Source organism: Amblyomma maculatum, chromosome 9 (genome assembly GCF_055883805.1).
Source record: "Amblyomma maculatum isolate TAMU_Amacu chromosome 9, ASM5588380v1, whole genome shotgun sequence".
NCBI lineage: Eukaryota > Metazoa > Arthropoda > Arachnida > Ixodida > Ixodidae > Amblyomma > Amblyomma maculatum.
This window is the reverse complement of record NC_139352.1, coordinates 468,705-484,130: the sequence shown is the minus strand read 5'-3', so window position 1 is coordinate 484,130 and position 15,426 is coordinate 468,705. Positions and strand designations below refer to the sequence as shown.

Here is a 15,426-nt window from a genome sequence, read left to right as displayed (position 1 = left end):
TCAGAAACTCGACACTTTATGCGAGTTAGTTTAACTAAATTTCGAGTAACGACTGATGAAGTGTGTGTGGTCCACGGAAAGATGTTTAAAGTTTACAAAATGTGTTGCCAAGATACAGAGAGGGGCATATTAAAGGTGGAACGATGCTAAATGTCTAAAACAGTTAATATGTAAGGGAGTGGGGTGGGAGCAGTGCTTGCTACCTTGCGCGTTTTAGGTGAGGAACTTGCCTCGCCGTGGTGGTTAAGAGGTTCGGGAGTTCGACTGCTGAGCGCGGGGACGCGGGCTTGATTCCAGCTGCGGTGGCCGCGTTTCGTTGCAGGTAAAACGCAATGAGCTTTAAACTTTAAAACGTTAGTGCACGTTAAAGAATCCCACGTGGCGTAAATTATAATAGCCTTCCACTAAGTCACATGCACATGCACATGCATATGCAGGTTTGGGACGTAAACCTCATGTACCATCTCGAGCAAGATGTATTCTAGATCAGAAACAGCACTGCTACGATTCGCCCATAACACACTGGACACGTGTTCACTACTCACTTGGATACTTTGATGTCCCGGTGCAGGAGGCCACGAAGGTGCATGTGCTCCAGCGCTAGGATGAGCTGGGCCATGACGATGCGGCACTCATTGGTTGGCAGGTACACGGCCCTGTCCACGACTCGCATCAGGTCGGCGCCGCAGATGTACTCCATCACGGTGATGTAAGCATCCTGGAGAGACAGTGCGCCTTTTTGTGCTCTCATACATTCGACACGCCGCTACTTCGTCTTCTACGAAAGAAATATTATAGCACGCGCTCCGGGCACAAGAAGCTATGCAGAGCCTCTCTCAAGTATCTTGACCTATTCCTTTGCAGAGTGGCTGATACCGTTCTCACAAAATTTGACAGTAAGTTCATACACTATCTATACATGAACCGTGCAGGAATTAATGAGATTTCTGCTAGGGCCCAGCATCTCTGACGAAGAAAACGTTAGAAAATATGTAGTCCGAAGGCCGTCTTACACAAAGTTCAGCGCATGAAGCGCTCGGAAACCACGACCGTAATTGTTCCGTTAGCGGTAGAAGCTTACGTATAAATACCGGGCATTCGAATACAACGGTCCACAGTTTGATTTGAAGCAATTTTCAGGACCGTGTTGTATACTTGTCTAAGTTGACAGGACTGGCATAAATATAAGGACGCACTTTAACAAGCTGCACGAACATGCCTGCGTTGAAGTAACGCGCCTACTCGGGATCCAAGTGTTGCGATGGGTTCGATTTCCAGCTCAAATGTGCTGCCCGAGTTGGCATCGCTTGCTAATTCGGCCATGACATGTGGTTTAGAGGCTTCACACAAGGAGCCGACCATTCCCTGCTATGTCAACTACCAACTCGTGTAGCACATAAACGATTATTACTTAAAATGAGGCACAATAATATTAATAGCACAGTAGTTAATTGGGTTGAGGAATACTTAAGTAATTGGCAGCAGGCCGTTAAAATAGAGCATGCCCTATCTTCATTTCAGGCAATAAAATCCGGTGCACCCCAGGGTTCCGCCTTGGGGCCCACGTTATTCCTAATCTACATAAATCATATCTCTCTTAACGTTACTTCTTCGCTCAGATTGTTTGCAGATGATTGCGTTATTTATCGCTCTGTGACTAACCTCACCGAATGCTTACAACTAGAAAACGACCCACAACGCCTAACCAAATGGTGCTGAATGGCAAATAACTATTAATATTAAAAAAAACTAAACTTGTTCGTTTCACAACACGTAATCAAGCAATTTATTACACATATACGATCAATAATCTAGTCATTGAGAGCACACCCAGTCACAAGTACTTAGGAGTATACCTGTCAGCCAACCTGTCTTGGAACACGCACATTGAGTACATTTTAGGGAACACTTACAAAATCATGGGTCTCATGCGACGATCATTACGTCATTGCAACAAAGACACTAAACTTCTTGCTTATAACACAATCATACGGCCGAAACATGAACATGCCTCGATTATCTGCAATCCTCATCAATCATACCTAATAGCTAAACTTGAATCTCTGCAAAACAAAGCTGCGCATTTTATTGCATGCAATTAATCCTCGTATTCCAGCGTTTCTTTAATTAAGCGAGAGTTAGGTCTCCAGCTTTTAGAGATTAGGCGAAAAATTCATCGCCTAATAGTTTTGCACAAGCTTTACTATAACCCTTAAATTACAGCATCGAGAAAATAAAACCAGCCCCTCAAATCTTCCCTCGCCGCGACCATGATCACAAAGTGGAACCTTATTTTGCGCGAACAAATTTGCTACAGTTTTCATTCCTTCATCTGGCAATTAGTGAATGAAAAGATCTAAATAAAAAAAATTGTTTGCCTCACGAACAATGTGAAATTTAGAGAAGCTTTGGAAACGATGTTGCCTGCTTAGTCGAAAATGCTCAACAAACTGAGAACTGAGCCTCTGTCAAGTTTTTACTCTTGTTTACTTTTTTTTTCACTGATTTGTGCTCGTTTTGTATTCAATCTGCAAATGTTATATTGTTTGTAATTGTCTCTAAGTTTTGTATATCGTTTTTTTTCTTATTTTTCTTAAATTTAATATGGCTCTCGAAAAAGCAACCACTTTAAACCGCAACTACAAAAGGCTAACACTGAACGCCAGTCTTCTTTTGTAACGAAATACTCCAATGCCCTTCGAAACATAAACAATATTCTGCAGAAATATCACTTTATGCTAATGTGTAATGAACGCCTGAAGAAATTATTCCCGGTGGCACCAAGGGAAACATACAAACGTAACGCAAACCTCAGATATATTCTAAACTCGACAACAACCATCCAACACAACCACATCCTTGCTCTCAACCCAGATGTAAGACGTGCAGTCACACAAAACGACACCACGGTAAAAAGTACAGCAAGCGATTTCACTTTTCACGTGAAACCAGGCTTTAATACCACATCCTCAAACGTTGTCTATCTTCAAGAATGCTCCTTCTGTCATAGTACATCAAAGAGACAGGGCAGTCAATGAACGTAAGGCCTAACCATCAGGCAAAAACCTCCCGAAAGCAGTTTCCCAGCATTTCAATTAGAGAGACCATAAGTTCGAAGAAATTAAATTATATATTCTCCAGTCAGGCTTTAAATCTTCAAGGGACGAAAAATATAGAGGCATATCTAATCCATAAATTTAGAACATGGGAACCCGCAGGAATAAATATCTTGAAAGGAACGTTAGAGTCAGGTAAATATATTGCCTCTGCGCCATAACTAGTCGGGAAAACAATCCCATATAGTGTTATATGTATAGTTTATTCACAGCACGTGTGCACTCTATGTCCCTTCCGCTACAGAATAAGCTGCGCGTGTTTTTCCAAACACGTTTGCTTCTTATCACTTCTTGCTTTGGTTGGTCCTTGAACCCTTTTTTTTTCAGGTTATGCAGCTGTGGTTCACTTGGCTTAATATTCTGTTTCTTTGTCTTTCTCCCCTTCTTGAGGAAAACTTTTGATAACTGTTCCCTTGCAGATGTATTCTTCATCAGGACCCTTTGGTATGCCTCTTCCCTTCCAAGAAAGGTGAGCCAGCACCTAAAGCAGGTTCGCATTGTAGTTTTCACTACTGCTACCGCTTTTTATTTTCTTTTTCAGGCCACTGGATCACCGGTTCCTGGCCGAGAAATACATAACAAAGAAACATTTTTCACTCCTTAACCTACTTTATTCTCCCCTCCCCCCTTCTTCCTCCCCCTCTCTAGCTTTTCTTCATCGGATGCAAAATCGTAATTACACCTCTGCCAGTGATGATCGCGCTGCCCAGACGAAGGCAAGTCCATTTGTCGAAACGTTGGCTCAACTCATGACTGCCAATGACTACGAAACGACCAATATGACGAACGATGACTGGTAATAACCGTATCTAATTGGAAATGACTACAATAGCTTAAATTGGTAATGACTACACAATGACTCATCATGACTACGAACAACCTATATGTAAAACGACGACTTTAAATGACCGCAACTGATTGAAAATGAGTAAAAATGCTTAGCTATGAGTAGTAATGACTATAATACTAGGCATGATTCATCATGACTAATAAAGGACCAGTAAGGCAAACGACGACTTGAATGACCGCAACTCACTGGAAACGAGTAACAATGATAGAGATGAGTGATAACGATGTTAATTGCGTCAATAAAGATGTTTAACAAGCAAGCACGAGTGAGCTTGCATCAATGTTCGCGCGCATGTGCGACGACGTGCAGTTTGTTGGCATCTACATCGCCTTATGAAATCATTCAATGTGATCATTTACGGTGGTAATCGACGCAGGCAAGAAAGTGCGATTGATTACAATACCACGAAAATCACAATAGAATAACAAGGTGTCGGAATAATCTATAGAGCTATCTGGCAGGACTGATATGATCCGCATGCAGACCGCCGCTCAGCCTTCCATACAAGGTAGTTCACTGTTTGAATATTATACTGTTTCCTTTTAAAAATAATAAATATTTTCTTTTTTGCATTATATAAAGCTTTCTCTCTCTCTCTCTCTCTCTTTCTCTCTCTCTCTCTACTGTTTCTAAAGCAGCTGCGGTGCTCTTCAAGGCAATGCACAGGCAAATACCCATTATGGTTTCAAAATGTCCTGTGCGTTTGACTTGAATATAGCCGCACCAGAGGCGCGTTTCGAGCGGTTGGAAGCTTCATTGCCGCGCCGGTCAAGGTTTCCAGCACGCGATGGGACGTTCGCGGTACTGTGAAAATTATCGAGTGACTGCTTTATCACGGGCACTGCCATTTTGTGTAGTTGGCGCCATCCAGCGGCTAAGTTGATAACAACCGCCATGCTGGTATGTCCGGTCGCATCCGCGAAACGGGAGACAATAGCGCACATTGGAATTTCGGAGCTTTCGAATTCAAATTTTTTGCGGTCTGCAAGTACCTGACTGAAAGCAAAAATTTACAGCCGCTTTTCGTATTTAATCAAATGCGAAATAGGTGAGTAGCACAGTTTATCCCTGCTGTAGTTTTCTTGCGTTTTACACTATGTTATGCTTCGTTTTGCTTGGATATAAAACGTTCTCATGAATATGATTCCACTCTTTGTACATGATTCATTATTGTTTATTATCATGGAGATGAATGAACAATGTTTTGGAATCTGTTCGCACTAATCATAGATCACACTAGAAACAGCAGGTTCACTTTGAAAAATGAGATCTAGAACACTGTTCTACTGCGTGGTAACCATATTTCCAGGCATCGCCAATCTTATAGTGTTCTTCGAATTGCTTCAAAAAGTTAGGATGCTTACGGCGATCCTTGTTAAAATCACCAACCAAAATTAAAGTTTAATTATTGGAATGCACTGCTCTGTGCCCGAAAAGTCTGGGGTGGGATCATAGGGCGAGAGAGAGATTTGAGGAGAATGTAGGGCATTAGCGAAACAGATGATCCAGAGTTTCAACATCAGCACATTACGAGTAGCGAAAGAAGGTCTCCAGGACGAAGAAAGGTAATCCAAGAGCAAGGAAATGCGCTTGAAGGTGAGCGTCAGTAAAGGCGCGGAGGTAAACAAGCTTCTTCACGAGGCCGCGAGCTTCTCGGAGCCGAGTTTCAGGGAGCACTGAGCGTATACGTCTGCTGTCCGTGGAGGCTGAGGAGTAACTGATGCGAGGGGAGAGATGCCGAAGTTGAGGACGCGCGAGTGACGCACGACTGGTCCGTAGTAACACACGCTTGTGACACGCCCAACTCTCACTGGGTGCATCTGTGCGGCCGCTCCACCCCCTAATTGTTAAGCCGCGTGATGCGGACGTCGCCACCTTCTCTTTCTCCTCCCCAAGTGCACGGAGAAACGGACAGAGAGGGAGAGAGAAAACGACTTATGTTGCAGCTATGCTTCCGCTCCGCCTCCTCAATGCTGATCCGCGCGGCGCACGCTTCGCCAACTTCTTTTTCTCCACATCCACATCGAAGAGAAAGTGAGTGAGCGGCTTCGGACAGACGTTGGAGAAATTCGTGATTGCGGCTAGTAGTGCTACGCACTAAAACTTTTTCAACAGCTTTTAAGCCATTTGGTCACAAATGACCGGAACTTATGCGCCTGATCGGGTCGGCCAAGGACTATAAGCCTGATTACAATTAGCGTTTGAGTTTTAATTTGCCGCGGGGATAATTAAAGAAACAATGCAGAGCTCCTTTCGATCCACTTTCTATTCTTGATGGATTTCCAGAGACGGGCTAGCGTAGCACTTTGTGCAGTGAAAGCAAGGGAATCTTGCCGTAATGACATTTTTAGGAGCAGAGCTAATTTCACTACATTTGTTGTGGCCTCCGATACTGCATATACTCTGGTTACAGCTTGAGCGGCTACTGTGCGGAGTTATCACAACTCAACTGGGTTCTATATTTATAAGGATCGATTATCTATTTGGCCCCCATTTCGTCTGCGCTAGGTCACTGTTGTCAGGTGAGAAAGCCGGGGCATTGCGTAGCATAGGTTATTTGGCGATCGGATTTTACATTATCATCATGACTCAGCCACCGGTTTGCCGGTGCGTGCGGTGAGTGACAATGATGACTGTTGACCGCTGGACCTGCTATCCTGAAATTTCTGTGCTGCTAGATGCGTTCATCTGAGGCGCCGTCACGCTGATGTCCGACCAGGTGAAACGAAAAATGGACAAATAATTCTTGTCTAATTCTTCACAAGAAAGGGTACTCTAAGGACCATAAAAATTACAGACCAATCAGCTTACTGTCTGTTACGTATAAGGTATTTACTAAAGTTATCGCTAATAGAATCAGCACAACCTTAGACTGCAATCAAGCAAAGGATCAAGCAGGGTTTCGGAAACGGTACTCTACTATCGATCATATCCATACCATCAATCAGGTGATAGAAAAATGCTCCGAATATAACCAGCCCTTATACATAGCATTCATTGATTACGAAAAAGCATTTGGCTCAGTTGAAATCTCGGCGGTGATGCAGGCATTGCGAAATCAGGGGGTAGACGAGCCGTACGTGAAAGTGCTGGAAGATATATATAGTGGCTGCACAGCAACCATAGTTCTGCATAAAGAAAGTAACAAAATTCCCATAAAGAAAGGTGTTAGGCAAGGAGACACAATCTCCCCAGTACTATTCACAGCTTGTTTAGAGGAATTATTCAGAGACTTGGAACGGGAGCAGTTAGGGATAAGGGTAGATGGGGAATACCTCAGTAATCTGCGATTTGCTGACGACATTGCCTTGCTAAGCAACTCGGGGGATGAACTGCAAATAATGATTGATGACCTAGACAGGAAAAGTAGAAAGGTAGGCTTAAAAATCAATATGCAGAAGACTAAGGTAATGTTCAACAGCCTCGGGAAGGAACAGCAGTTTACATTAGGTAGCGAAATACTGGAAGTAGTAGGCGAATATGTCTACTTAGGACAGGTAGTAACCGCAGATCCGGACCACGAAAAGGAAATAACAAGAAGAATGCGATTGGGATGGAGCGCATTTGGCAAGCACTCGCAGATTATGACTAGCAGCTTACCGGTATCGCTCAAGAGGAAAGTATATAACAGTTGCATCTTACCTGTACTCACCTATGGCGCTGAAACGTGGAGGCTAACCAAGAGAGTTCTACTTAAGTTGAGGACAACCGCGAGGGCTATGGAACGAAAAATGGTAGGGGTAACATTAAGAGATAGGGTGCGTGCAGAGTGGGTCAGAGAAATAACTCAAGTTAGCGACATTCTAGTAGAAATTAAGAATAAATGGACATGGGCAGGACATGTAGTGCGAAGAGAGGATAACCGATGGTCGCTGAGGGTAACAAACTGGATTCCAAGGGAAGGAAAGCGTAGCAGGGGGCGGCAGAAAGTTAGGTGGGCGGATGAGATTAAGAAGTTCGCAGGGGTCAAGTGGATGCAGCTAGCACAGAACCGGGTTAAGTGGAGGAATATGGGAGAGGCCTTCGTCCTGCAGTGGGTATAATCAGGCTGATGATGATGATGATGAATTCTTACGAAATAGGGACCTTATAGAATAATGTCTTATAATGACCTCAGCGTAAGCTACTTTTATGAACAATTATTTTATATCCCATTTGTTGCCGAGAGGAGGAGGAGAAAACATTTATTTATAATGATATGATTTGGGAAGGGAGGTGCGCTTGGGTGTGGAGCTGAGTGGCAGAGCCTATTCCGGGACGCCACTGACCGCCGCCGTTGCCCAAGCTCTCTGGACCAGGACACGCTGGGTCTTCAGGTTCGAACTGGACAGGGTCGCCTTCCAGCCTCATATTTTTCCAAGCAGTACTCTACACGTCAGGACATCATCTACACGGATGCTTCACACCATCCGGACATTCTCACATCTGCATGTGTTCACGGACATTCGCCGCTCAATATCAATGCCGCCTCCATCCACTGCACCAGCATCACCAAGGCCGAATGCTTGGCCATTACACTCACTATTGCACACATAAGTCAGTTGCAAACTCAGCACACCACAATATGCACAGACTCCCAAACAGCATACATATATCTCCTGCGAGGAACCCTCCCACACCCATCTGCTAAAGTATTATCTACTCTACCTACCCCTCCCGATCTCATCACCATCACATGGGTTCCTGGGCACGAGGACATCCTCGGAAATGAGCGCGCTCATGCGTTTGCCCGAGAACTAAGTTTCCGGGCGCCGGTGGATGGCCTCCCCAAACCTTCATTATACACCCCCATCGAACCTCTTGACTACATTACAATTCTTCACTTCTATCGTCGTTGCCGTGCCACCTACTCGCCGCCACATCACACGCTTTCTCGCATCGACAGCACATACTGGCGACAACTACAGACACATTCGTTCCCATCTCCTCAATGTGCCCACATCTTTCACCCCACGGACTTCCCACCATACTGCACCACATGCAACGCCACCCCGCCCACCCTCTATCATTACTTATGGGAATGCCCACATCCCATCCGCGTTCCTCCCATCAAACACCCCACCCCCTCCTCCTGGGAGGCTGCCCTTCTAGCCCCGCAACCTGCAGATCAGTTGCGGCTGGTCGAGCGGGCTATAAGCTAGAAGGAACAGCCAGAGGGCTCCTGGACTAAGAGGTCCGCCTGGAAGTGTTTACATTGTTTTAGTTAAACAAAGCTTTTTCCCCCTCCTCCTCCTCCTCCTCCTCCTCCTCCTCCTCCTCCTCCTCCTCCTCCTCCTCCTCCTCCTCCTCCTCCTCCTCCTCCTCCTCCTCCTCCTCCTCCTCCTCCTCCCTAGTTTGCTGTTTTATAGCTTTTATTTTTGTATTTTGTTGTCGAGAACTTTGCTTCTTTTAGGGAATGGTTGTTTCCATGCCCACATTCACGTTTATTATCGCCACAAAAGCCGGCACGGTTCAGAAAGAAAGATATGCTAGTGCTGTTACATTAAATAATGAGTTGACGACCAATTTATTAAGCATCGTTGTTTTCAAGCGGGCGGAACATGCATGTTCTTTCACATCTTCATAAATTTCAAATAACTGCAGCGAAATAGTTTTTCTTCGCCAGACGGCATCTCGTAAATTTTGCCGCAAATAACATCACCCGCTTGTTTCCCAACGGCTGCTTGTTGCACAGGGATTGTTTTTCGTGTGTCTTCTCTAACAACAATTTTCGGAACCCGCACGAAATGTTTTAAGGCGAAACACCAGCTGGTGCTTAAAATTCCGGTGCCGCTCGTAATCGCCCGATTGAAAGAGTTGCAATTGGAACAGCTTACTGCAACACGCACGAATACTACCGTCGTTAATATTCTTATCTTATGTTAATAATGTGTGTTATGTTTTTATTCGATTGGTAATTCGAACAACAAAGTAAAGGGAAAGGTTTTGCTAGCCGCGGCACATGTTACCACTTGAGCTACGGTCAGCGGAAATGACACGAACAGCGAGGAGAGAGAGGAAGAAAGGACCGGGGTAGGGTATGTAAAAAGCGTACAAAAATATATAAAAAACTGAAAATACAGTGCCTGCCCGTCTTTATTGTCACATCAACTGTGCATCTTAGACGCTTTTCGGCTATTCAAGGCGTTTTGTGAGCAAAAGTTTGCGTAGCGCACGCGCTTACCACGTAGTATGCCTTGGAGCCATCGCTGTTGCCACCGCGTCCCCACATACTACCAGAAAGGAAGAGTGGCACTGCGTGCTCCGGTGCGAGGCTATTTTCCTTCTCGCCGCGAAAACGGTCTATAGCGAGCCTGGTCCTTCGTGTCAGATGCTGAGGGCTGAGATACGCTGCGCCATGCGATGAATAAGAGCGGATGACAAGACAGTGACGACGTGATCAGCGTCTACCATCTACCATGACAAAATACTCCGAACTATAGTGCTTTAATACTTTGCACTTAGTTTAGACGCGTTAAACCGCGTAAATCTTACATTTATCAGCTCCGACCATACACTTTTGCTTTTAAGGCTGTCGCACTTCGGCTTCTCGTATAACACCATCGCCAGGGAGTGCATTAATCGGCACTTGTCTTAGCGTCCTCGTTCCGCTGTAGCCAACCTTTGTTTTTTCCGTGGCAGCCCCATCCCGGTTGTACATTCCTTTCTTCTCCCCGTACGCCCCAAGTCATTGCGCAGTCCGTTTCCGTTCACTCTGGTTGTCTTTTTCTGAAATTTACAGCTCTCCACTTTACCAACGCTTGCCACCACAGGAGGAAAGCGGTGCTCCTTTCTACTATCTACTGCGGCTAGATATGTCAACTGCAGCATCGACTGCTACGCCACCAGAAGGCTGTTGGCTTTTTTCGTCTACGACAACAAGCCGAACACCACATTTCCCCATTCCATGCTCCACCTAGGTTATCTTTCATCTAGATCGGCAGTTATCGCAGGTGAATAAAGTGCCTTGACGCTGGCGCGACTGGAACCACGTATACTTACACGAGTGACGTAACAGGCGTAGTACTTGACCAGGAAGGGATTCTTGATGACAGAGGCGACCACTTTGTCGATGACAGCCTGCTTGTGCCTCTGGAACCGGTCGCACGCAACTAGCTTTAACGTGCAAACCAGGTTGGTTGGCTTGTAGGCTGCCTTGTACACTGCACTGCGGTAGAAATGAGCGAAGATACGGTGTCTATTGCAACTTAATTTTCTACTACTTTGCCTCACTGCTGCCAGGCAGTGTTCCTGAATCGGACTTTAACCTGGCTCTGGCAGCGGTAAGGTAGCGGCTGTTACAGGCCTCACGATATAAAACCCAATGAGCGTTGGTAAGCGGCGAACCCACAAACTTGATGGGCTTGCACATAACTCACCCGAACCCTCCGGCACCAAGCAGTTTAATGGGGAGGAAGTCATTCATCTTGGGAATGTAGTTCCAAAAGGGCGGAATCTCCGCTATGTTCAGGTTTTCTGTCTTGGCTACGACGGTGTCACCTACACCCATCCAGTCTGTCGGAGGCACATCGGATATTTTTTCTAGTGAGGTGGCCAGCTCTCCGATGATGACGGTCAGCTTGCGGATGCTGACACCCAGATCCTTGGCAACGTCCTGCGCCTTCTTGTAAGCCATGTTGTGTAGCCCTGCACGAGAGAGCGTCCGGTTGCGATGCCAAGCGGGCAGAGGGAAATCGGCGATGACTGCCGCGGAGACAGAGCGGAATTGGCGGTCTGCTGTCCATCCCAAGGTAGCGGGACTGAGCCTGGCAGCGGCGGCGAACAGCAAAGGCGATCATGGTTTCGTCTTTTTATCCCAAAGCGTATACATTCATCCCGAGCACTCCAGTACATTTTATTCCATAGCCAATATGTCAGGGGATTAAACCCCACACTACCAAAAATCTGTAATGTGGACAAAGACTGAAGAGCAGGAGTTTTTCTAGCACGCATTCGTGTACGTATGCAGGACGGTATGAACGTATACATATACAAGAAACTTAGTCGATGGACAGGGTGAAGATGATGAAGATGCCGAGCTTTGTTCTCAGCGGCATCGCTATTGCTGTGAGTGCTCGACCTCTCTGTCCACTGACGGCTTTCACTCCTGCTGCTCCTCGTGTTCCAATATGTATGTAACCCTAAAAGTATAAAGCCCTCAACAGCACGAATATGTCTACGTAGTTATTGCAATATTGCTTTGAGGTTTCGGTGGGTAGTATTTTAGAGGGAAGCAGTCAATTAGGTTGGAGACTAGAAGCTTCAGTATCTTATGACATTTTTGGGACATTTACAGTTCAAATTGCACCCTACCTCCAGCACTGAATTTATTCCCAGCTACGGTTGGAAAGTGCTCCGGAGAAAATGCCACTTATCTTCTGGCTCGTCCCAATACCGCTTTGCTCATGTGAGCTGCCCTGAATGTTCTGCACTGAAAAACTAAGAAATGTTTGCCTCCACATAACTGACCCTCGCAGACTTGTAGAAAATTTCACAGTGCTTTTCTGCACCAGCGTTTGCTTCTAAATTACAGAACATACTTTAAGCAGATAAACGAAGGGGACATGAGGGTGCTCGTTATAATAAATGAAGGAAAGACGCCAACAGTCGGCGAGGCCAAGGAAAGCACTGGGGACTGTACTTTGTCTTTTTTTGTTTAATTTTTACTTCGGTATTGACATAAATTAGTAGCGCGATCTGTTTAGGGGAAAGATAAACACAAAGCACAAAGAAAAGCAACGTACCGATGGTGGGAACCGAACCCACGTCTTCCGAATATCGCGTCCGGTGCTCTTCCAACTGAGCTACATCGGCCGCTATCCCACCTGCTACTTTCTTGAGCAATAATGTTGCCTGTATACGAACCTTGAGAGTGTTCACCAGCGCCACCCTCAACCATAGCGGTGGACGTGGACGTTCTGTGTTACCGCCAGCGTCATGTAGAACGCGATCAAGAGCGAGGGCGAAAGCTGTGCTAGAATCCTCTTACGCTACCTACGACTTCAAGACTGCCAGAACCGAGACCCCCGTAAGCTACAAGCAGATAAACGAAGGGGACATGAGAGTGCTCGCCACTCTCAACCATGGTTGAGGGTGGCGCTGGTGAGCACTCTCAAGGTTCGTATACAGGCAACATTAGTACCCAAGAAAGTAGCAGGTGGGACAGCGGCCGATGTAGCTCAGTTGGAAGAGCACCGGACGCGATATTCGGAGGTCGTGGGTTCGGTTCCCACCATCGGCACGTTGTTTTTCCTTCTACGTTGTGTTTATCTTTCCCCTAAACAGATTACGTTATTAATTTATGTCATTACCGAAGTAAAAATTAAAACAAAAGACAAAATACAGTCCTCAATGCTTTCCTTGGCCTCGCCGACTGTTGGCTTCTTTCCTTCAGAACATACTTTAAACATATATACATCATTGCTAAAGCCAATTGTACACTTTGATACATTTGTTGTAATTTCTCCCTTGCATCGTTTCATTGAAGGAGTACAAAATCGCTCAGCCCGGTTAATCATAGGCAACTATCAAAGGACAGCCAGCGTTATCAATATGAAAGCATACTTACATCTTCCGCTCCAACCGACTGTAATAAAGCTGTCTGCATTGTTCTTTATTTATGAAATATCCCACCACATTTAAGTATTGCACTCTCTATGAATTCAACCACCATCGTACATCCCATTTCACTGTAACCACAGTAAAAAGGCACAAATTTGCACACATTTTATACTCAAACATGGTTGCCTATTCAAATCTGTTTCTTTCTCGGATCTGTCGTGATTGGAACCTGTTCGCATCACTAACAAGTATTTTAAAGTAAAAATTTAAATCCGCGTTACAAAGATTCTTGTCTAGTGTTCAGACTGCTTGTACGTTTATTTTGATATTCATTGTGTAGTCTGTTCCTTTTTGCGTTTTGTGTTTTTTGATGGGATTTTTTTGACACCAATTCAGTCATCTAGAAATTACATTTTGTACCTCGTTGTTCCTTGTTGTTTGATATTTTCTTCATGTGCCAACTCTAGCAGTGAACTAGTTTTTTAGAGTTCTGTACTGATTTATTATCTCAACATTTTGCATTTCCATCGGACATATCGTATCCATCCCTCTACTCTAACGCACACTTGTACCCTGAAGTTATTGTAAAAAATAAATAAATACACTTCAACTCTGAGTGGCTGTCATTCCTTTTTGTTATTTTTAAACTTGCCCAGTTTGTGTTTTCGTCTCTCAACTATTTTTTGGAATATTATTTTGAAATGCAATGCGACTGTGTCACGCTCAGAACAAAGGCGCTGTCTGGCACTCGCTTGTTTCAAATGTAAATGATTTTTCAAAATTATGGACCCCAGAAGGTTTTCTATTAGGACTTTTAGGGAGCTCCTGTAGCATTCGTGGAAGTCGTACCCGTTGGAAGTGGACGAATAAAAGTTTTTGTACCTGTAGGAGACTAGCGATACATTATGATACATTATAGGTTGGGCGCACATTATGAACCGCACGGTGTAGGACAGAAGTGAAACCATTAGACTCCAAACACTCTTTTTTTTTTTTTGCAAATGGCGTACAATATCTTGGCCGCCCAGATGTTTACTTTCTATCCCTCTCTTCTATCTTAGGTGTCCGAAGAAGGCCTACCTTGTGGACGGGTTTGTTCTTAACGTGTATAAATTACGCTGTCCCAGAGTTACGCAAAAATTTAGCTATATGTTGATGATTGCTATGACGATTCCTTAAAGACCTTAAAGACCGGCAACGGCCAGTTACTCCTGCAGATATTTGGATCACTTTTACGCAGCACAACCTCACCAATGAGGTTCTCGGCCGTGTCCCGGATATCCTGGAAGGTGATGACCTGCCGATTCAGCTTCTCCAGTATGTCCTGAGCGGCCAGCACCACTTCTTCTTGGCAAAAGTGAGAGAGGGGCTCTCTTGTCAGTTCCACCTTGCTCTCACGGCGGATGAAGAACTCGAGCAGCACGGTAGTGACCTTGGGTATTCGCGGGAACAGTGTGGTCACCACCTTGGCCGCCGTTCGCTTCTTCTCCTCCATGGCGGCAGCTGTGTGTGCAATCATCGTGCGACGCTTTGAAGAAATGCCCACGACTCCATTATTTATTTTCAGACTCCCTTCTATTGTAACGTGCCCATTATCTCCCTGACATGACGTCAGCGCACAAAAGGCTATATGACTATTGTCATCTTCACATGTCCTGAGGACAGTGCGACTTTTTGTTAATGCGACGTCCACTCACATGATCTCGCCACTTTTTCCAACTCACATACTCTTACAAATATTGCTGTCGATCCAATTGAGATCAGGTTTGTTTTGAAACATATTTTCTCATAGGCCTCTAGTACAAATAAAAGGTTTTTCTGTTGAAAACTCCTGTGCCACGGGCTCAGCTTGTTCTCCTAAAAGGAACGCCAACTAAAAATGTAGAAACTGATGGGAATATAAATAAATATGTCATCCAT

At 45.0% G+C, this 15,426-nt stretch overlaps 1 protein-coding gene across 1 annotated transcript in view; it reads right to left on the bottom strand.

The window, feature by feature from the left end:
- The window catches only part of LOC146178072 (microtubule-associated serine/threonine-protein kinase 2-like), a 44,249-nt gene extending 29,245 nt beyond the window's left edge, over window positions 1-15,004 (bottom strand). Inside the window, exons 1-4 of the mRNA XM_084579625.1 lie at window positions 14,758-15,004; window positions 11,325-11,592; window positions 10,948-11,113; window positions 546-718 (exon numbers count right to left, since the gene is read on the bottom strand). Of these exons, the coding sequence (XP_084435751.1) occupies window positions 546-718; window positions 10,948-11,113; window positions 11,325-11,592; window positions 14,758-15,001 (851 nt within the window). The 5' untranslated portion in view covers window positions 15,002-15,004. The remainder of the gene's footprint in view (window positions 1-545; window positions 719-10,947; window positions 11,114-11,324; window positions 11,593-14,757) is intronic.
- Between the last annotated feature and the right edge of the window lie 422 nt (window positions 15,005-15,426).